Below are 21,559 nucleotides of genomic sequence, written 5' to 3'. Positions count from 1 at the left end.
TACAGCTTGAAGTTCTTGAGTGGTGATTATAAATTGGGTTTCCAAGAGTGAAGAAGGCTCAGTGGAGGATTCTCACTCTTTTCCTGTTAATGAAATAACCTCTACCTTCTAATACAAAGGCTTTCCTTTCCTTTTTTTTTTTTTTTGCAAGAAGGACTCATGGCTTGTAGAGATAGGCATATCTACCCAACAAAACTTTAATTGAAAGCACTGTGAATCGTCTTAAGTGAGTAAGTAAGAGTGAATAGTGGAAGGTTATACACAGTTGTCTGCATGGTACTGATCAGTAGTACAGGGATCTGTTTCTCAATTGCTAATGAGGACACACTGCAGAGCTTTCTACCCTGCTTACCCTACCAGGCTGCTCCTTGTTGTGACTACACATTCCATCAGCAGAGCCCAACAGCAGCAAGCTTAGCGACATTCCTATGCTGGGCTGCCTGAACAGACATCCTTCCATTCCAGGGGGGTCCAAATTCTCTCACCAATGAAGGAAAGATTGCAGTCGAGTTCCAGTACTCCATGACTAGAACTATCCATAGACCTTCTGATAAAATGTGGAGGGAAGATAGGATTAGATTCCCCAAGACAAGGAATATATCATTAAAGTCCCTCCATCCCCCTCCCCCCAAAAAAACAAAGAAGTAGGGAGACATAGAAACATGTCCTCATTAGCAGGAATTCAGTGGTAAGAGGCTGGGAAGGCCCTGCATGGTTAAGTGGGAGATGTTCTAACAGAAGGGCATGCTTAGTCTGGCAAAGGCCCTTTTGATATGGGCGTCAGGTCTTAAAATAAGGGTCAGTGTGGGGTTAGAGAATGGATCAGGTAGAACAGTGAGGGTGACAGAATTTCACAGACTGACTGTCAAGTAAAATCCATGGGGCTCCGGTGCCTGCCACAGTCCCCTCCATGGTGCTTGTCCATGCTGGTGAGACTCTGCGCCTCACCTTATCCATAGCAAGCGGAGGGAGGGGAGAGGGAATCGTGATCTCAATAGAAAGTTGTTTGTGTTTTTTTTTTTAATGAAGTTGGATATAACACTCTGTGATTGTTCATCTCAGAAAGGGCAGCTGTATTTGACCTTGGATAATCCATATGAAGGTATTGGGGTTTTCTGTGGGATTTTGTTGTTGTTGTTTTTTGCCACTGTGCATCATGATCCTTTATCTCCAAGTGAGGTCAAAGGCGCATAGCCCGTGACTGGCCCAATGTGCCCTTCACAGAGTCCAGGATCTAGAAGAGAATGCCCTGCACCCTCACTTTTAAATGGACCTCTTTCTAATTTGTCTCCTGCAATTTGAATGTAATAACATAAAACACACACACACGCACACACGTGGAATAGACCTAGATGCTGGTGGCTCACACCTGTCATCTTAGCTACTCAGGAGGCTGAGATCTGAGGATCCAGGTTCAATCTCGATTCCAGCCCAGGCAGGAAAGTCCTTTGAGACTCTCATCTCCAATTTGCCACCAAAATGCCAGCAGAGAAGTTATGGTTCAAGTAGTAGAGCTCCATCCTGGAGCAAAAAAAAGCTACGGGAGAGTATCCAGGCCCTGAGTTCAAGCTCCAGTACAGACAGACAGACAGACAGACACACACACACACACACACACACACACACACGTGCGCGCGCACGTATGTACGTATGTTTGTTTTATTTTATTGGCTTTTAGATTGGGGTTGGGATCAGTATCCCTGAATCCTGGGTATAAAGCACGCTATGCAGAATGCTGCCTGATAGAAGGGCACAGGGTGAGTGTCTAAGGTTTTTCGACCTCAAAGCTGAGCCAGCCTTCAGGAGACTTCCGTGGCTGTCACATGTCCCTTGCGTCCTCCCTGTGGAACAGCCGGGGTCTGGTGCAGAGCCACAGCTGAAAGCGGCAACCCCTTATGCCCTTATGTGCAATGACCTTCGGCTCCATGATGTTTCGCGCAGCTCACACATTTGCCAAATCCAAATGCGGTGCACTTCAGTGAACTGGAACAGAAGCTTCTAGATTTAAGTCCCCAAGCAAAGGATTTTCAGCTTGCAAATGTTCCACTTCAAAGAGTTTATCTTGTGCATCTGTTTACCTTAGCCTCCCCTTTGGGTTCCAATTCATTTTGTTTCTGCCTTCTCCTTTACATCTGCCTTGTCAGACTTTATTCCATCCCAGCCCATTTTTGGCCTTAACTTTTTTTTTTTTTTTTTTTTTGGTGCTGGGCTTGGGGCTTGAACTCAGAGCCTGAGTGCTATCCCTAAGCTTTCTTACCCAAGGCTAGCACTCTACCACTTAAGCCACTGCTCCACTTCCAGCTTTTTGAGTAGTCTAAGAGTCTCATGGACTTTCCTGCCTGGGTTGGCTTTGAACCACAATACTCAACTCTCAACCTCCTGAGTAGCTAGGATTTACGGGTGTGAGCCACCAGCGCCCAGTTCCCAACTGAATTCTTGATGACAAATGAGTGCTGGACAAAAGTTACTATACAACTTGTTTCCCATTTGGTTTAACTGTCTTCCCAGGCAAGTAAATTTCCAGAGATCTCAGGCATCAGTTGATTAGATTTTTTTTTAAAGGTTTTAGCTTATATTTGCCATTCAGTTACAAACTCTGCCCCTCTGCAGGTAATTCTGCTTCCAAAATTTATAGCTACTATTATTTGCCCAACCAATTAAGTTGTTGTATAAATAGAGACAAATTGTCCAGAATACTACTTCATGCCCTGGATATTAATTATGTAGATATTTGCCCTCCAAATGTAAAACAAAAACATCCCCATCCTTTTTGAAGATGTAGGATTGAAAAAAAACCTATCATATAATAGAAGCTAACTTGGGATTCTCTCCCTCTGATGATAGTGTGTTCTCAGAACTTGTATGCAACTGCTACAGCCCATTACAGTAGAAATATTAGTTTATAAAAAATTAATAAGGCCAGTAGAGAATGCAATTCGGTATCTGCATTAGGCAGTCACATCGAAAGAATGAGCCAGAATTAATTATACTCTATGCAACATTCTAATGAGTTTTTCATTAAACTGTATACCATTATAAAAACTAAACAAGGATTATTAGAAGAATAAAACCCCTTGCTGAGTTTTTTGTTGGGGGGGAGGAAGGAGAGATTAAATTAGCTAATGGGTTACATATTCAAATCTGACGTGAAGGTTAATCGATGTACACTTATCATTGTAGTAAGCCCTTATCATTTTAAGTCATGAGCATCTGAAAAATCACTGAGATTTTTCTCTGGAGGGGTGGGGGAGGATGAATTTATTTCTGTGTTTCTAGTGTATGTTTGATGTACTTGTGTGAAGGACTGAATCCTGTATTCATTCTCTGTCATTTATAAGGATGTTTGCCAGGTGAAGTATTCTATTTTGCTTTCAGCTCATAGCCGTGTGTGTGTGTGTGTGTGTGTGTGTGTGTGTGTGTGTGTGTGCGCGCGCACATTTGGGGTTTCAGCAACTGCATCCCACTACTTTTTGGGAGATTCAATGGTGCACTGTATTTTCTGCTTTTCCCAATGTGTTGGAGGGATGGCAGGATGGCAGCTAAGATTTCAGACTGAACCTGGCAAGGAAGGTTTAGAGGAAGCAACTCACAAGGAATCTCCACCACCTCAATTCCACAGAGATATCCAGCGCCTTCTAAAACAGAGCTCGATGATAGCATGTGAAATAGAAAAGGTAGACAATAGAAGCTCCTCTGGATGGGCCCTTTAGCCTCTCAGAGCATCTTCGAAACCCTTATCCCACCCAAATGACCCCTAGGCTTCTTGTAGAAGGATTTGGAGATGAGTTATTTCAAAAAAGGCACAAGTTCTCCTTCCCTCCCTCGCTCCCTTTCTCCCTCCCTCCCTCCTTCCTTCCTTCTTCCCTCCTCCCTCCCTCCAGCAGAAGTTTCTAACCAAACTGTCCTCAGGAGCAGGTGGGCAGATGAGCAAGTGCAGTGGGCAGATGGGAGGCTGGTTGTCTAAAATCCAGCAAGGATTGGCTTTTGGCATCTGGCATTTACCCAGAATGCCCCTGACAGGCAGAAGCATGGTCCTAGCCCATGTGGTCCAATCCTTCCCCTGTCTTGCTCAAAGCTACATTTGCCTCTCCATTTTCAGCCACCGAAATCCCAGCATCTGCCAAGAATTCCCGATCTGGAAGTGGGTCCCATGGATTCTGTTGGGATTAGCATTTTGTTCCTGGGCAAATGAAACCTTAAGCTAACTTTCCAGTTTTAAAGAAGCAAGGTGAACCCCCACCCCAGTCCCATAGCTTGAGATGCTCAATAATAATCATTATTACTCTTTCTATTATTATTTAGATCACTCACAAATTGATTTTCTATTTGTCAAATCCTTTCCAGTTATAGATCAAGTCATACTTGATAAGCTGGAATTTAAAAAAAAATTAGGGGAGAGTCTTGTTCATTTGTTTCTGTGCCAGTAAATGGGGCTGGAACTCGGGGCCTAACTGTTCCATTTGGCTTCACCCCCCAACCCCAGCTCAAAGCTGGTACTCTACCACTTGCCTTCACTTCTGGCTTGTTGCTTTTTTTTCAGTCAGAGAGAAGAGTCTCATAGACTCTTTCCTGCCTAGACTGGCTTCAAAGAGTGATCCTCAGGTCTTAGCCTCTTGAGTTGCTAGGATTGCAGGCATGAGCCACTGCACCCAACAGATTGGAAGTTTTTTAATTCCTATTTTACAGTGGCTAGCAATGTCCCTCAACTTAACTTGCTCAAAGCCAAATAACTTACTATCATTGAGGCCAAAAGGCAAAACTTAAGTTTGAAAGTTCCCAGAGCCTATACTTTTTCTAGCATACTATATTAAACCTTAGAGTTCAGTATCCCTACTCTCCCATCTGTCTTCCCTTCCTCTGGGTCTTACTTCAGTCTCGGAAGTGGAATTTTTCTTGTCTCTGAAAGACCCATCCTGTCCAGAGGCTTCTTGGGTTGGATTTAAAACCCCCATGCAGATTCTTGCATGCATGCAGGGGAGGTGTTAGCGACGTCAGCTTGCAACTGTCAGGGGTTAGAACCAGATGGGGCCTTCAGAAATCAAGATGGCGTCCTGGCTTATGGATCATTTCTGGAATGGATTCTGTCCTCACCACATCACAACCCAGTGTCACTGTGAAGAAGCAGGTGCTGGTGAGGGAGACAGTCTGAGGATTCTGCTCAAAGCCACATAGATCTTGTACCCTATGCAGATGGGCTATGTGGCCTTGGGCAGAATCCTCAGCTAGCTCTGTCTTAATATCCCTATCCATTAAGTGGGTGTAAGGGTGGGGTGAGGGTAAGACCTCAGTATGTAGCTCAAGAGGTCCTTGAACTCTGGATCCTCATGCTTCCCAATCCCAAATCCCAGCTGATCGAATTGTCAGGAGTGGGTGATGGTTCAACATGAAAGTGGAGCAGCTTGCCTGGCCCTTTTTTAAGACACCCAGTATGAAAAATTTGGTCCTGTTGTTATTGTCATGTTTATCATTCATTATCATTTTAAACTTGGGTGCCAGAAAATAAGAGTGAGTCATTAAAAATTTTAAATAACAAGTCACAAAGGAGAAAAGTTGGTGTACAGAGATTCTTGGGATGGCCCTAGCCACTGTTCTGTACAGCTTAAAACTCAGTCAAGGGCTGGGAATATAGCCTAATGGCAAGAGTGCTTGCCTCGTATACACGGAGCCCTGGGTCCGATTCCTTAGCACCACATATATAGAAAATGGCAAGAAGGGGCGCTGTGGCTCAAGTGGTAGAGTGCTAGCCTTGAGCAAAAAGAAGCCAGGGACAGTGCTCAGGCCCTGAGTCTAAGCCCAGGACTGACAAAAAAACAAACACAAAAAACTCAGTCAAAATAAGAAGCGGAGACCAGGTAAAGAAAAAAAGACACAATATATTTCTTCTGGAATATTATGAAAATCAGAACTTACTAAAATGAATAATTTACACGACAGACAGATTCACTTCAGGGTTCCTTTAAATATGGAAATCTCCTGCAACAATTAACACATGATTTGATTTATCAGAATTACGTATACAATGCAACATTTCCATGTAACATCTGTGCCCAAATGGAACTATCCCTGTACTAAAAGCTCTCTCATAGCTCTGGGGAGAAAGTGCGGCTTTCAGGATGGTGTCAGAGCATTCGGGATTAGCTAAGGATACATTCCTACACGGATTAGCACCATGCTAGTCTGCTGATGTTTGGAGTTGTAGAAATATGAAAGCATCTACTGCCCCTCTGAGCTTTGATGAATCAATCTGTCATTTGAAAACAGCCACTCCAGACCTTGGAGTCTAACAGAAATTTGAAGCTTATATGGTCCTACATAGAGACCGTCATTGCTACTGTGTGTGTGTGTGTGTGCAGGCTATCAGAACAATGTATAATAATCTAAGTATTTTCAGCAATAGAAACACTTTTCTTCTCAAATACCTGGAGAGTAACAGTCCAAGAGTAAAATGTGGACAAAGATCAAACACTCCTAGGCCTTTCTCCCTGGTTTGTGCATGATCCAAATGAACGATCGTCATCTTGGTGTCCATCTGTGGTGTTCCTTCTGTGCCTATGTTAGGTCTCTTCTTCTTAACAAGATGCCGGTCTCTCCATGTGGCTACTTAACTTACCTTCCTCAGATAGCCTCTCCTGAAATTGTCACATTCCGAGCTCCCAGGGACTAGGACTGACAGGGTGAATTTTCAGGGGAGGCAGCTGCACCCCTAACAGAGGGCAGAGATGTGCGTCATCTTCCTTATCATGGGCAACCCAGAGCCGCCTCTGGGATTGTGCAACCGGTGCTTTTGTGCTCCCTCCAAAGCTGGGCAGGATCATTATTGTTAGGAGTGAATGAATGAATGAATGACTCTGTGGGTAATGCTACAGAAGCAAGGGCAGAGTCCACTGTGTGCACACTGATAGAGACCTTGAGAGATATGTATTGATGAGCAGAAATACTTGGAGCAGATCTAGTCAGCTGCCCTGGCTTCTTTTCTGGGTCCCCAGAGAGGACCTTGCGCCTCCGTGTGTGCCCTTGAGCTCCACCAAGTGTGCTTGCACTGCAGGGCTTCCTCAGTTTCCTGATTAGAACACAGCCTAGAAGGTGTTGGCCTGGAAGTCTATCTGCAGGGATGCCTCAGCTCTAAAGGTTCTGGGGGAGGAGGGAATTCACAGCCAGGAGATGTGGGAAACAGCTTCCCCTCTGGCCTCTCTCAGCATGTGATCCATCCAGGAGCAGAAAGCTTGTCAGAAGTGCGGGTGCTCAACTCTACCCAGCCCTGCAGAATCAGGAGATCTGGTGTGAGCCCCTGGGGTCTTGTGTGGTGACCCTTCAAGGTCATCTACATTTCAGGATGCAAGTGGTGATGGGGGGGGAGGGTAGTTCATGTGCCCCCACCCCCATTTTCTAAAGTATGACTTGGTTTAAAAAAAAGAAGTTTATAGATTTCAGCTTCAACCATTTGTCAGTTTTTCACTGGCTCATTGTTTAGTCTTCTATGGATGACCATTTTCCTAGTTCCTTATTTTTAGAGTACTGGGGATTGAGTTCAAGACCTAGCACTTGATAAACAAGCAAGCACTCTACAGCTTGAGGCACACCCTTATAGTGCTTTTGCTTTTAATTTGTTTTTCAAATAAGATCTCTCACTTTTTTCCCAGGCCAGCCTCAGGCTAGCATCTTCCTACCTCTTCCTCCTAAGAGGTGAGATTACAGACAGGTACCATTATAGCCAGCCCTGCTTTATTTTAACTTTTTTGAAAGCTTTAAAAAAAACAAAACACCACAGTACAATAGAACAAAGGAGCTATTGCCAAAGCATACAATGGTTTATAATGGTTTATGGACTCGGTTCCTTTGCTTTACATTTAGGATTATTTGCCTCCTGGAAAAGAAAGCTTTTGATAGGAAGAGTACTGATCTCTTCAAGTTAGAAGTGTCTACAGAAGGAAGTGAAATAAACAGACAAGCGTTTCTGGAAGGAAAGGGAGCTGGTCTGAGTCTAGGTTCTTTACCTATGGGGTAGCAGTAGAGTAAAAGGTAGAGATACCTTTTTCCTCCTAGGCTTCTCCTTGTCCCTCTGAGGCCGGACTGACCCTAGTGCCTTGGGTAGAGAGTGGGTCACTGGGAAAGCAGAAAGTGGAATTGATGCTCATCAAAAATGTCAGCCCTCATGACTTCCCCTTGCTCCGCTGCTGGGCCCCTGAGTCCTGCTTGTGGGTATCTTGTCGGAGATCCTGAGGGGTATATTGGTCCCCCTGCCTCACTGTGCCAGTTCAGGGTCTTCGTTGCCTGTGGTGGTGGTCTGTCCTGCAACTCAGGACACACATTGGTGGGCTGGCAATGGGATAAGAGGAGCTAGGCTTCCTATAAAGCCAGATAGGTTGATCTTAAGAGGACCAGGAAAGAAGAAAAAGTATCCTAGACAATACCTTGTGCATAGAGGCTTACAAACGCCCCAGTTACAATTCAACAGAGGAAGGCATCTTGGAGAAAGCTTGGTTGGCAAATAGCACCATGCTGAGGCAAAGAAAAAAAAATTAAAAACATAAGTCTTTAAAAAAAAACTATGATAATCCAACTACATTTATTAATTCCTCCAAGGGTCAGGTATTTTTTTCTAGGTACTTGGGGGTAAAAGGATGTGTACTGTAATGGGGTCCCCCCAAGGGAGGGGACCACAGTGTAATGGGGTCCAAGGGAGGATGGGAATCCCCTATCCCTCCAAGAGTCCACCACTCACAGACAGTCTCAAGTACAAAGATGGATTTATTGGGAAAGCAAAACGTATACTGACCAGCCAGGGTCACGACCCAGACTCGGGACCTGGGACCGCAACCATAAAGGGCAGGCTGGCCAGCCAGAGCTGCAGCCCAGAGCTGGGACCACGCCCCAGGCCACACTTGGGGTCGGGTTATAAAGGCAAATACCACATGGTCAAACCTGCCAGTGGTTACAACACTTACAGAGCATGCCAGGTCACACACAGGTGGCCAATGGAGTTACAGTCTGCCTCATAGCAACTGTTTGAACCAACCTATCATGTTAGACTTGTCGCATGGATTTGGCAGGGCTCACATGATACAGGCGGATACGCCTACCTTGGGAGGACACAGGTTTAACTTTGAGTGTTCCACTACTTAGGTGATGAAGCAGTTTACACAATCTTATCACAGCGAAGGGGAACTTCCCTGGATAGGGTGGGAGAGATCTTAATGAAGGTGGAGTCAGCTTCTGCTCTCTTTAACTGAGATAGAGTCAATCTGACACCCCTCAACAGCCAATGATGGCGATAGCCAGATCTGACCTCCATATTATATGTGCCAGGTCTGTTTCTGCCTCTGGAAGATCCTGAGAAGTAGAACCCTGTATAAATAGATCCTTTGTCAGGAGGTATGATAACTTCCTAAAGAATATGATTTTTTTAAAAACTTCGAAGAAAGAATCATTAATTCACCCACCTTGAGAGTGGGAAGAGAGGAGGTCATTTACAATTATGGAAAGGGACACAAGGAAAAGCCAATTTTCAAAGTCGAACTCTATGAAATGGTCGATAGTGAACCCCGTGTAATAGGAAGAGAGTCATCTACCATTGGTTTAGCCTAACACCAAGAACAAAAAGGAGATGGCGCTCCCATCCCATTTACCAATTCTGACCAAATCACAGAACTGCCCTATAGTTATGTGAATAGTTGGGAGCTTCTAAGTCAGGAAAGGATGATACTAAAATAGTCAAGGTTGTCTGTCTTGGCTACACATTTAGGTAGGGTAAGCCGACCCTTTGCAAATCTTTGATTCCAAGGACTGATTTAAAAAAATTTTTTTTGGTCGGTTGTGGGGCTTGAAACTCAGGGCCTGGGCAGTATCCCTGACCTCTTTTGTTCAAGGCTAGAGCTCTACCACTTTGAGCCACAGTGTTACTTCCTAGGTTTCCTGTTTTTTGTTTGTTTGGGTTTTTTGTTATTGTTGTTCTAGTGGTTAGTTGGTGCTAAGATATCACCAACTTTCCTGTCCAGGCTGGCTTCGAACCAAGATCCTCAGATCTCAGCCTCCTGAGTAGCTAGGATTACAGGCATGAGCCACCAGTGTCCAGCTTTCAAGGATGTATATATGCAAAGACATAGATGCTACAGGATGTAGTCAGAATGGCATGCACTGGTCCACAGAAATTGATGGCAGCTGGTCTCTGTTAGGGATTGGAGGAGGATGGATGACTCCATTCAGGGAACTCATTGGAAGGCTAAGTAGATGCTGAGTTGGGCAGGGCCTGGAATGACCCTGGAAACACTATTTTATAAACACTACTGGCTACTGCTAAGCTACTCACTATCTGGCATACTTTTTGCAAACAAATACCGATTATCTGCTCCTGCCTTCAGTGGTTGGAGATTACTGGAATTTTTCTTGGATGTTTTGTTTCTGTTGAATTCAAAAGCTTCCTTTTGAGCAAAGATCGCATACCACCAGGAGAACATACAATAGGCAGTGTGCAAATTAAATTAGAGGATGTGTTTTAGATCAAATGAAAACCAAGCCTTGTGGCAGTTGTAGATTTTGTTCCAAAAGGGTCAAAATCATTGCGTCAAGTTTGGTGTTTCTTTTTCCTCTCTTTGGCAATACTTAGTGTTCCAAAGAGGTTATTTCAGTCCAGATGGCTCAGTCCCACAGCAGAAGAAGAACCAGAAAGAGCTTCATGATGGGTTGCCAAGGTTTAGCTTTCTAGACAGAATCCGAATGGTATTCCTGGGGGAAAGAAAATTCTCTAGATTGCATTGAGGATATTGAAAATCGACCCACCTGATTTAGCTGTACAAACCTGAAATGTCCTATAGATATTTATGGTTTTTGGTGTTACTGCAATTGAATAATTTTCCTTTCACAATGCAGGCACCCTGGGGAACTTCAGATCTTATTTGAAAAGTTGCTTTTTAACCCACCGTCAGTCAGGTACCTGCCAGGGATGCCCACCTCTCCCAGCGGGCCCTGTGGGCATCACTTCCTCTAAGACAGCCAGCACTGGGCACAGTCACCAGGAAGGCCTGTACAGGTGTGTGAGGTACCCGTGGTCATCTCTGCGCATCCTCTTGGTGACCAACCTCCCACTGGCTGCCTTGAGCACCCCCCCCCCCCGCATCATTTCCCCTGAGGAGTTTGGAGAGAAGCAAGGACTTGACTCCTTTGCTTTGCACTTGACTTCTTTGCTTTGCTTTGACTTGGTGTCAAATCCAAGAATGCTCTCTGAGGAGCAGCAGGACCACAGTGTGTGGCCTAAAATGTGTCCTCCATTTCTAGAATGATGTAGAAGAACCAAGAACCACCTGCTGAGCTAGGTTGAGTGTGATTTTAAGACAAGTGCAGATTTCACTTCTGTTTCTTTTGTTTTGTTTTGCTGGTGACCAGGTCCCCTGCTGTAGCTTAGGCTGGCCTTTGAACTCTCCATCCTCTGGCCTCTGGCTCATCCACGCTCTTTTTTTTTTTTTTAATCAGTGATGACAGAGTCACTCTTACTTCTTGGCCTCCCTGGGGGAGGGGGAGAGGAGAGATGTACGCCAGCTGTATACCCAGGTATACAGTTGGCAGCATCCCTTCTTCTGGCAGACGACAAGATGGAGTGGTTCTGCATGGCCATAGGGGAAGGAGGGACTTCCATGCCCAGCAGATCTTTGTCTTTATGTGTAAACAACAAAACCTAGAGCAGCACAGGGCACAAGGAGGGAGAGGTGGATAGAAGAACTTCCTAGTGACCCTCCTGTGTGATGTCTACTTTATGACTGAGGAGGGCGGAACACAGGTCTGGTTACAACTGGGCTACTTGTCTCTTCTGGTCTCTATATGGGGAGAATTTTAACTTTGCTCTTGACCCGGGGGAAGATCTTGTAGGACCATAGAAACATTCCCTAGGGCGAGCTCTCTGGAGAAGGGGGGTGGGGAGTGCTTAGAAAATAGGCTTCTTTTCCTGGGAGTTTTTCTCACTGCAGTGATGATGGTGGAATTCCAAAATAAATGGATGCAATTGATCTGAGGCAGCCGGGGGAAGAGAACAGAAACTGGGGGCAGGCATTTCCAGAATCCCTAATGAGCCACAGGCTCCTGAAGAGTCCCTCACATTCTTTCCAAAGTCTTTGAGTTTGCACTTGACAGCGGTGGGAGAGAATTGATCCCCTGAAGATGCCGAACCGCACTCATCCTTAGAGCTCGGTGGTGATTCAAAGCATGGCAGAGATTGAGGAGGTGTCAGACCTGGAGACCATGCTTGCCTGCTGTAAAATTCCATTTTTTGCAAGGAGAAGCCCAGTGCCCTTTGCTTTAAATCAGACAGAGGCAAGCCACACTGCAGTACAGCCTGGGCCTGCAGGTCAGCAGCCTCAGCAGAGGGAAGGCAGGGAGATTGGGGGGGAGGGCGGGTAGGGGAAGGGACCTGGAAAGGCTGAGGCTGACAACCATGGCCTCCCTCCCTTGGGGGTCCTGCATCCTCCAGAGATTGACTGGGGCTGTGCATAAAGACAAAAGCCTGAGGGTGAGGGGAGAGCTTCCTCTAAACCTACCATCATATACATACACTTCCGTAATCTATTGAGTTTGAGTGATTACTACACACCAGCTGTGGCTGCGGCCACATGTTTCAGAGGTAGGTATGCTGGACCCTGTGTTCCAGATGAGAACTACTGAAGCACAGAGAGGTACAGGTACTTTATCAAGATCACACCGTGAAGGCCTGTTGGGAGTCTGTCTTACTGTCTGGGTCTTCAGCGTCTGGTTCCTTCCCTTGCTACCTTGAAATTTGATCCACCAGCCCCCCCAGTGCTCACATGCCACGTGAAAAGCCATCATGGAATACTCAGGGGAGAGGGCAGCGGATAATGGGGGTGGTTTTGCATTGAGTTCCTTGGGCTCAAGCAAAAAGGGGGGGGGTCTTCTGGGAGGTGTCTCTGTCTCACGCTGTGGGATATGGCTGTGTTTCATTTCTCTGCCTCTTCTCGTTTGCATGGCGGTGATCGGGGAGGTGTAGCATACCTGTTCCCAAACCGGATACCATCTCTCTCTTCTCCCCCCCTCCCTCTCTCTCTCTCTCTCACAGGCACGGTTCTGTTGTGCCAGGCCAACCAGGAGGGATCTTCCATGTACAGTACCCCCAGTTCACTTGTATATACTTCTGCAAGTAAGCCCACGACTGTGGCTCCCTTTCTGTTTTTGTGCCATGAATCTCAGTCCCATCACCTTCCTTCTCTGCCATGTTCAGTTTCTGCTCCTCCCTTCGTTCCCCTCCCCACCCCCGTGGCTCTCTGTAAGGTGGACTTTCATATAAGCATGTCTGTTCAACTTGTTGCCTTAACATCCCAATCCCTCTGCCTGTGCCCCCATCTGCATCAGAACCCCTCACTCCCCCAGATATTTGAGCCATTCTTCATAGACATGCAAGCATTGGGTGCAAGGGGGGTGATATTGGGGACTGTGGCTAGGGTGGGGGAGAGGAGGGGAGGGGATGGCGGAATGCCAAGAGAAAGTGTAAAGCTAGAGATCCTTGCTTGCTTTCTGTGATAGTACTGCACGTGGTTATGAAAATACTTTGAGCCTGTGAGTTCTTCTGATGGCACCTGCCAATCCTTTCCTCCTTGAGGTCCCCCCCCATGGGAAATGGGCCCAGTGGATGGCTCATGATTTCTTTGCAAGGCTGTACTGTCCTTTTCAAGTAACTGTAATGAGAGGTACTGGAGACAGACAGAGCTGGGATAGAAATTTGGTTTTAAGAAGGATAGCTCACTATATAAATAGACCCATCAAGTCTTAAAGGTAGCTGTTGGTATGGACATACTAAAAGGGACCTCCATTCCCAGAGCAGAATGAAGAATTCAAGCTCTATCTGTCCCCCACCCCCACCCATGGGCCCGGCCAGAAAGTCTCACGGGCATAGCTGATGCTTTATGTGTATAGTCCTGTGACCTTTCCTTAGCTGTCCTCCAGGGCCAGTGTTCAAAACAGTCATGGGGGGGGGTCCTTTGAGAGGAGCAAGTAGATGTGAGGGATGAGAGAGTGGGAATCCTCACCAAGGGGATGATGCGCTGTCATGGAAGGCACACTCATGATGGAGACCAAATCAACCCCATCATTTCCTGAAGTTTCAGGAGATCAGGACAGGCAGGCAAGTCTGCCAACCAGTGTATCATCCATAGAAGTTCTGGCACTGGTGAAAGAGAAAGTGTGTGTGTGTGTGTGTGTGTGTGTGAGTGAGTGAAGCCAAAACCTAACACTCTAGGCAATTAGTGGTTCTTCCTGAATGTGTGAAAGCTGTACCCTGTGGGGCCCTGTGAATGTGCGTGCACCTGCCTCCTGATGCTACTGCGCATGCTCACGTCCTCAGCCTCACTCGTTTCTCTCCACACCGGCACCAGGTAGGTACTGTCATGCTTGTTTTACAGCTGTGGCAGCAGAGGGCTCCAAGAGGTGGAACAATTCACCCTGGGGAAACTTGCCAACCTGCGGCTGCCTTTCTAGGTGTATTTGCTTCTAGGTCTAGAGATTTTGTTGACTTGCCCTTCCTTTTCTCCTCATCAGGGTTTTCTTGAAGGAGAATTGTGTATATATGGTTATGTACCTGAGTGTTTCTTTCCTCTGTTGTTGTCATCCAGAACTTTCTGGAACAGATGCTTCTCTACCTGCATTCTGCATTGTATATAGGACAGGGATGATGGGGCACACAGAGGCAATGAATTATTTTATTTCATGTTACATTGATCAGTCCTGCAGGATGACTGGTGACTGTGTAGTATAATATGGTTATGATCATAGGACATTGATGTCTTAAGTTTTTCTTAATAGAAGTGAACACAAACTGCACCTCAAAAACAGAAAACCCCAAGAGGTGCAATTTGTAGTCATATTACTATTCTAAGGTGACTTGGGTGTGTGTGCCAAGCAAGGTTGGTAAAGTAAATCCATAGGGTGAAATCTACCCATGCCCAATTTATAAGGAATGTTTTGTAAAACAAAAATGGTCCACACAGAGTAGCTCTTTGAAGAAAAAGTATCAATCCCTGATTTGTACTGTCAGTATTGAAAAAATCTAAGTAGCAATATTGGTTTTCCAAGTGGATAGATTAGATAGGCGGATAAATACACAGATACTTCTTTCCTGAGTTAAAAATTTGTAATTATAGAAACTGTACTATACAGTAGGTGTCCACAGCTTTATTTTATAAATGACATCATCTGATATATAACATAGGTGATAGAACTCAGATTTTATTATTCTCATCAGCTGTGTGCTCCGTATGAAGAAATCATATCCAGTGTTTTCCTTCTCTTTTTCTTCCCTCTCTGCATTCTGCTCTTCCCTCTGTCCTCTCCTCCCTGGCACCTCACTCTCTTCTCATCTCTATCCTCTTCTCCTGTCCCTTTCTTCTCTTCCCCTTCTCTTATCTCTCCTATCTCCTCCCTCACTTCTCTCTCATCTCTGCTCTATCCCCTCTCCTAGTTCCTCCCTCTCTTCTTTCTCCCTTCTGTCTCTTTCCTCTTTCCTGTCTCCTTCCTCATTCCTCCTCCTCTTCTTATCTCCTCTATCTCCCCTCTCCTCTGCCTTTCTTCCCTCTCTCCTAGCTCTGCCCTCTCTTCTCCCTCCCAGTTCCTCTCTCCTTTCTCCATTTCCCTCTCCACTGTCTGTCTCCCCTTTCTCTGCCCACTCTTCTTTCTCCTGTCTCTTCTCCCTCTCCTGTCTCTCCTCTTCTTTCTCCCCCGCTTACCTCTCTTCTCTCCCAGCTCCTCCCTCTCTTCTTCCTCCCGTCTCTCCTCTATTGGTTCCCTCTCTCTTATCTCTCCTCTTCTCTCCCCCCTTTCCAGTCTCCCCTCTCTTCTCTTTCTTCTTTCTCCCCTCTCCACTGTCTCTCCTCTCCCAGACTCTTTCCAGTTTCCTGTCTCTCACATCTCTGTTCTGTCCCCTCTCTCTTAGCTCCTCCCTTCTATCACCTTTCTATCTCCTCTCTTCCCTAGCTCCTGTCTCTCCTCCCTCTCTTCTAGCTCTGCCCTCTCTTCTTTCCCCTGTCTGTTCCCTCTCTTCTATCTTCCCTCTACTCTGTCTCTCTTCTCTCCCATATCTTGCTTCCCTCTCCTAGTTCTTCCCTGTTTTTGCCTGTTTCCTCTTTCTTCCCTCCCTCTCCTTCTCTCTAACCCCTCTCCACTTTCTCCTGTCTTTCTTCTTCTTACCTTTCCTCTCCTCTCTCTCCCCTCCCCTCCGATAGCATCTTCCTCTCTTTCATCTCTCTCCTAGCTCTCTTTCTCCTGTCTCTCCTCTGTTCCCTCTCATCTCTCCCTGCTCCTCCCTCTGTCTGTCTCTCTTCCCTCTCACCCATCTTCTCCTTTGGCTTGTTTAACAGGAAATGGCCCCCTTTGGGGGAATGCACAGTTACCTAACATGGTCATCCTCCCAGCTCAGTCCAGTACCTTGGCTTTGAAATCTGACAGGTTACTGGTGCTTTTCCTCTAGGAACCCAGCAATTTTTTAGGATGCCTCTTTTAACTTGGAGATGCATGTCAGTCTCACTGTACCCGAGAGCGGTCTTCCTGAAAGCATATACATATATATGTGTCATGTAAATTACACTTTTGCAACTTGGATCTTATGTATTTACAGACTTATAAGTAAATGTGTTGGCTAGTGTGCGAGCATATACAAATGTGTGTTCAGTTTATCCCTGTTAAGCAAATCCTTCTAATATGACCAAGGACACCAAAGAATTGTGTGGAGGAAACATCTCCCTCCGGATCGGATGTTAATCCATATTCCTATTGGGCCCCATATTGCTTCATCTTTTCCAAACAGACTTAAAAGCCTTGTTCATATTATAGCCACACATCCACTTGTACACCATAATCAAACAAGGCTCCTAAAAAAGTCTACACTGGGCTTGCTTCTAGAAAAACATAGAGCAAAATACCAGGATCACAAGCAGGATAGCTACTTTGTACAAACCCACAATTGTTGGCTACTAATACTGCTTCATGGGGTTTGAGGAGCAAACCATGTGACCCCTTGTCAGAGAATTTTAGCAGAAATGGCAGGGACAGTGGCATGAACCAATCCTGTCTGTTTTTCTAGCGTTTAGGGCATTCACTGAATGACCTATCAACAGCAGTGTCATCTGTGTGGGGCAGGGGCAGAGCCGGGGAGGTGAGGAACAAATCACACCTCTGCCAAAGGAAATCCTGAGGTGAGGCCTGGCTTCTACTATCAAAGAATGGCCCACTTCTGATTCCACATCACTGGGTGATTTCATTTAAGACTTGAGACATTCTCGATAGCAGCTTTGTTTTGCTGTCTTCACAGTTATGAATAGGTTTAAATTAATGTGTTCAGGAAAATCAGGGAAGCATACATACATATACACAGACACACCATGTCATCCATGTGGCTTCCTAGGACCAACACATTTCCCCCATGAGGATTCACAGGAGGACACACACATACCTCCAATAGTGTGGGGAAATACTTGAATTTCCCTAGAGGGAAGGACACACCTATAATGTGCTTTCCACACATTTTCATTGTGGTGAGCTTTGCTTCTTACTACACTGTGACCATTTCCCAGGAAGCCTTGTTGGATGGTTTCATGCTGATCTATGGAGAGTGGATGGCTGACTGTTCTCTTCAGTCACCCAAGTTCTTTTCTCCTCACATCTCCCATGTAGGCCATTGTGAACAACACCCTTGTGTTTCTAGTCCCTCATCCATGTCCCAACCACAAGATTATAGGCTGTTTCCCAGCATGCCTCTCTACCACTAATGAGTAGCTTTTGCATATCGATTGACATTGGGACACCTCTTAGGAATTTCATGACATTCCTTTCTACTTCTGAGTTTTTCTCATTGTTGGTGGAGGCAGTGTGTGGGGGGAGCAGCAACAGCCTGTGAAAAACATGGTAATAGAAAATGTATTTTCTATTTTGGCAATCTCCCTTTGCTTATGTACCATTATCCATTTTTAATTGTGTCAGCAAATACATGTATTCTCATGTTACTTGTTCTGAATATCACTGGGAGGTTAAGGAAAAGAACAAAAACTCCATGAGGAGCAGGCTCTGCATAGCCCTCTATCCATCTGCTCACACCACCATAACAAAACACCAATGTATGCGCTCTAGCTACTATGTTGGCAGGATTCTGGAGACTGGGCCTCCAGGAAACCCACGGAGGGCTCTACCTAGCTTGTTCCTGGCCTGATTCCTCGCTGTGTCCTCACGTGGAAGAAAGAGAGAAAGCGGGTGTTACCTATCCCTCTTGTAACCCCAGTCACCTCTCAAACCTCATCTCTAAATATCACCATCATCCTAAAGATTAGGACTCAACAACTGAATTGGGGGGAGGAGGGGAGAGATAATTTAACCCCATAGCAAACACCTTGGTGTAGGGCCACCATTTGAGGGGAAGGGTTAAAAGACACCTTAAAGCAAAAATTTCAGTGCTTGAGAATGCACACCAGTATATCTGTGGGTGCATGGAATCCATGACAGAACATTAGATCCTCATGGGGTCAAGTCCTAAAGATGAAGGAGGATGGTAAATGTTACTTACCTAAGGAAGATTCTTGCCCCTGCCCCACCACTGTAAAAACATATGATAGGCAAACGCTCAGAACCGAAATGGTGTCAAAATGCACAACCAGCTCTTCATCTATTCTCTTCTGTGAAGCTCAAGGTCAAGTGGTAGGGGCCTGGTTTTAATTGATATATTGATTGCAGGTTTTATGGCCATAGTTGTACAGAATTCATAAAACATGATTTAAGTGGCAGAGCCATGCATCCGTCAAAACCTGCACTGTTCTACTTTTAGGCAATTAATGGAACTTCCTCTGGTTTCTGTAATTAAAAGCCTAAATTAATTCCCAGCTTCCTGTTGCCTCTGCCCAGTACAGAAAATGTCAGTAGACTAAGCTCGGCTCAGAGGAAGTGTGCAGATAGGTCATTGGGTTATGGACACATGGAATGGAAGCCCTACTCATTATCTCCTTTCCTTCCTTGCTGGCCACAGTCTCCAGGATGACTTTTTTTGATACTTTCTGGAGGTCACTTAGTACTGAGATCAGGGAAAACGAGACAATCTGAACTTGAAACTAAGACGTAAAGGGCTCAAAAGATGTCTCCATAATCCAGGTATATGATATTTTAAGCAATTTGGTAAATGTCTCAATTAATAGAGAAAGATCCATGATGAACAAAATATCAAGATATTGCATTAGACAGGATGGCGATTATTGTTCATACACATACACTCTCCTCCTTTGGAGATTTAGAATCCAATATAACTCAGCACGTCTTCATGGACGCTTTCATACTATGATTATAGCTTTTTGTTTGGAAAATTGCATTAAATATGAAAACATGTATTGGCTGGGCTTGATGGCTTCTGTCTATAATCTTAGCTACTGAAAAGAATCGCAGTTTGAGGCCAGTCAGGTTAAAAGAATCTCGAAGCCCTCATACCACTCAATTAAAAGTTGGGCTCAGTGTACAGGACTGTCATCCCAGCTCTGAGATTCGGAGCCCAGGCATAAAGAGGCAGGTCTGTGATTCAAGCCGTTCAGGATCCTGAGTTCCAGCACCAGTACTAAGGGGGAAAAAATGATAAGACTTACCTTGATTGTTGCCATTTTGGGGTTCTCCCCAATGCTGCAAACTCCTGATTGTCCATACTTTACCCTTAGACTGGAAATGAGAAGGTGATTTTTTTTTAATGCTTTTTTCTCGTGAGGGCATCAAGAGGCTAAGGACCTTGTCTGAGATCACCCAGGCTCTTTGGGTCCTTGTAGAATGCCTCTAAACTTGCACCCCGAAGTGTAGACACAGCTATACACTGGGCTCCTGGCACTGGCTGGCAGAGCCGGGGATCATACCCCAGAACCCAGGAGCAGCTGTCCAGTGCTTCTGGACTACACAGTACTGGGCTCCAACACTGTTTTCATCTCCCCTCCTTGACCACTCATCTGTCTGCTCTATATGGGCAGTTTCAGCTTTAGAGGTCATGTAACCTCTTGCCATGGCCAAGAGGAGCATAGATGACTGCACATGTAGCCACCTGTATGTAAGTAAGTAAACAGCTCTGCCTGCATTCTAATAAAACCTTATTTACAAATTAACAAACCATGGGCCAGATTAAGCTGAGGGGCAAATGTTCACCAACATCTTTCTCAGCTCCTTACCCTCATTTGAATCAGGCTACTTCAGAGGCAACGAGGAACCTTCTTATGAGGAGACTTCTTATGGATGTGAATAGTCATTTTTGTCATGTTACAAAACAAATAGTGTCAGGTTGCTTCATAAAAAGAGTACCCTCCACCAGGGACATAGTAAAGGAAGGTACAGGGATGAGAATGTTGAAAGGGGTTACATTGATCAAAATATCTTGGATTCATTAGCTGCTTTGTTAAATGGCAACTCCTTTGTAGAACTACTTAAAGCTAATAATTTCTTACATTTACAGAAAAGACCAAAATGTGGCCTAGACACCATGAACCAATTCTTAGTTTTGCTCACACAATGAAAACTTAAATGTGGCAGCTTTATTCTGATACAAAAGACCTGCCTCCGTTTCTGGGGACAAAAATGGTGAAATACCCCATTTGCTTACCCAAGATCACAGCCTTTTTTCCTTCCACATTCCTCCAACATTCCTGGCTGTACCAAAAAATCTTCAGAAATAGATCCTTCCAATCAGAGAACTAGGGTCTGGAGACATGGCCTGGTTGGTAGAGCGCTGAGGCAGGCACTGGGTTCAAGTCCCGGTCTTGGACCTAGGGAAAAGAAAAGAACCAATTTGCGAGCCAGCCCTGCTACTGCCTGCGCACATCCACAGGTCAGCAGCATGGTGGAAACGTTCCGAGGCTCCCTGATCATTTCCTCTGAAGTAATTCCTTCCATCACTTTAGCACCCCTTTGGTTGGAGAGTTGGCAATGCCTAAGTCCACCTCCTGTCTTTATTGAATTCTTTAGTCAGGTGACATTCTAGCTCCTAGACAAGACCCTGCACTACCCCACCCCCAACTCAAGAGGGCACATGATAGATGAGGCAGGCATGTCAGGTGAAAGTCTCAAAACAATTTCATTGACTGTGTATAGGTGGACGGTACAACCCAATAGGAAACTCATCCACTTGGGTCCCTGTCAGAAATTAAGTATTACCTGCTTCTGCCATCCTGTGGGGTTGTAGACAGACTTACTCAGCCACTGATGTCCCCTTGTTTGTGCTGAACCCTCAGATTGTAAGGTTTTTAAGACACCTGTTGTGTGTCAGGCTCTGCCTGGTGTTACATTCCTGGCACCTGGCCACACAGCTCACTCAGTGAACAGAAGCTGGGCACAGTGGTCTGGCCACACCCCTCCCATCCTTACCCATCATTCAGGCCCCACCTTTGGACTGCACTCTTCCCAACTTGACTTCCCCATGAGCTTGCACATGGCCGATTCATTCATTACTTATTGTATACATATATAACATTTTCTAAATACAGTGTATTCCCCAACCTTTTTGTCAGTGCATAGGAATTTAATGAAATGATGGGTTTTGTTGTGGTATTTGCATATGTATTATATATAA

The 21,559-nt window shown here is 45.4% G+C and overlaps 1 protein-coding gene across 9 annotated transcripts in view; it reads left to right on the top strand.

Annotated features, from left to right (window-relative positions):
- Rbfox1 (RNA binding fox-1 homolog 1) overlaps positions 1-21,559 on the top strand; it is a 929,373-nt gene that overhangs the window by 848,923 nt on the left and 58,891 nt on the right. For 6 of the 9 annotated variants that reach the window (XM_048332271.1, XM_048332270.1, XM_048332273.1 and 3 more), the window contains one exon: positions 13,058-13,138. The exons of the other annotated variants lie outside the window; for them this stretch is intronic. In XM_048332271.1, the coding sequence (XP_048188228.1) occupies positions 13,058-13,138 (81 nt within the window). The remainder of the gene's footprint in view (positions 1-13,057; positions 13,139-21,559) is intronic. 9 annotated transcript variants of the gene reach the window in all.

This window comes from Perognathus longimembris, chromosome 23 (genome assembly GCF_023159225.1).
Source record: "Perognathus longimembris pacificus isolate PPM17 chromosome 23, ASM2315922v1, whole genome shotgun sequence".
Lineage (NCBI taxonomy): Eukaryota > Metazoa > Chordata > Mammalia > Rodentia > Heteromyidae > Perognathus > Perognathus longimembris.
Note: the sequence above shows the minus strand (reverse complement) of the source record. Positions and strands in the feature narration are given on the sequence as shown.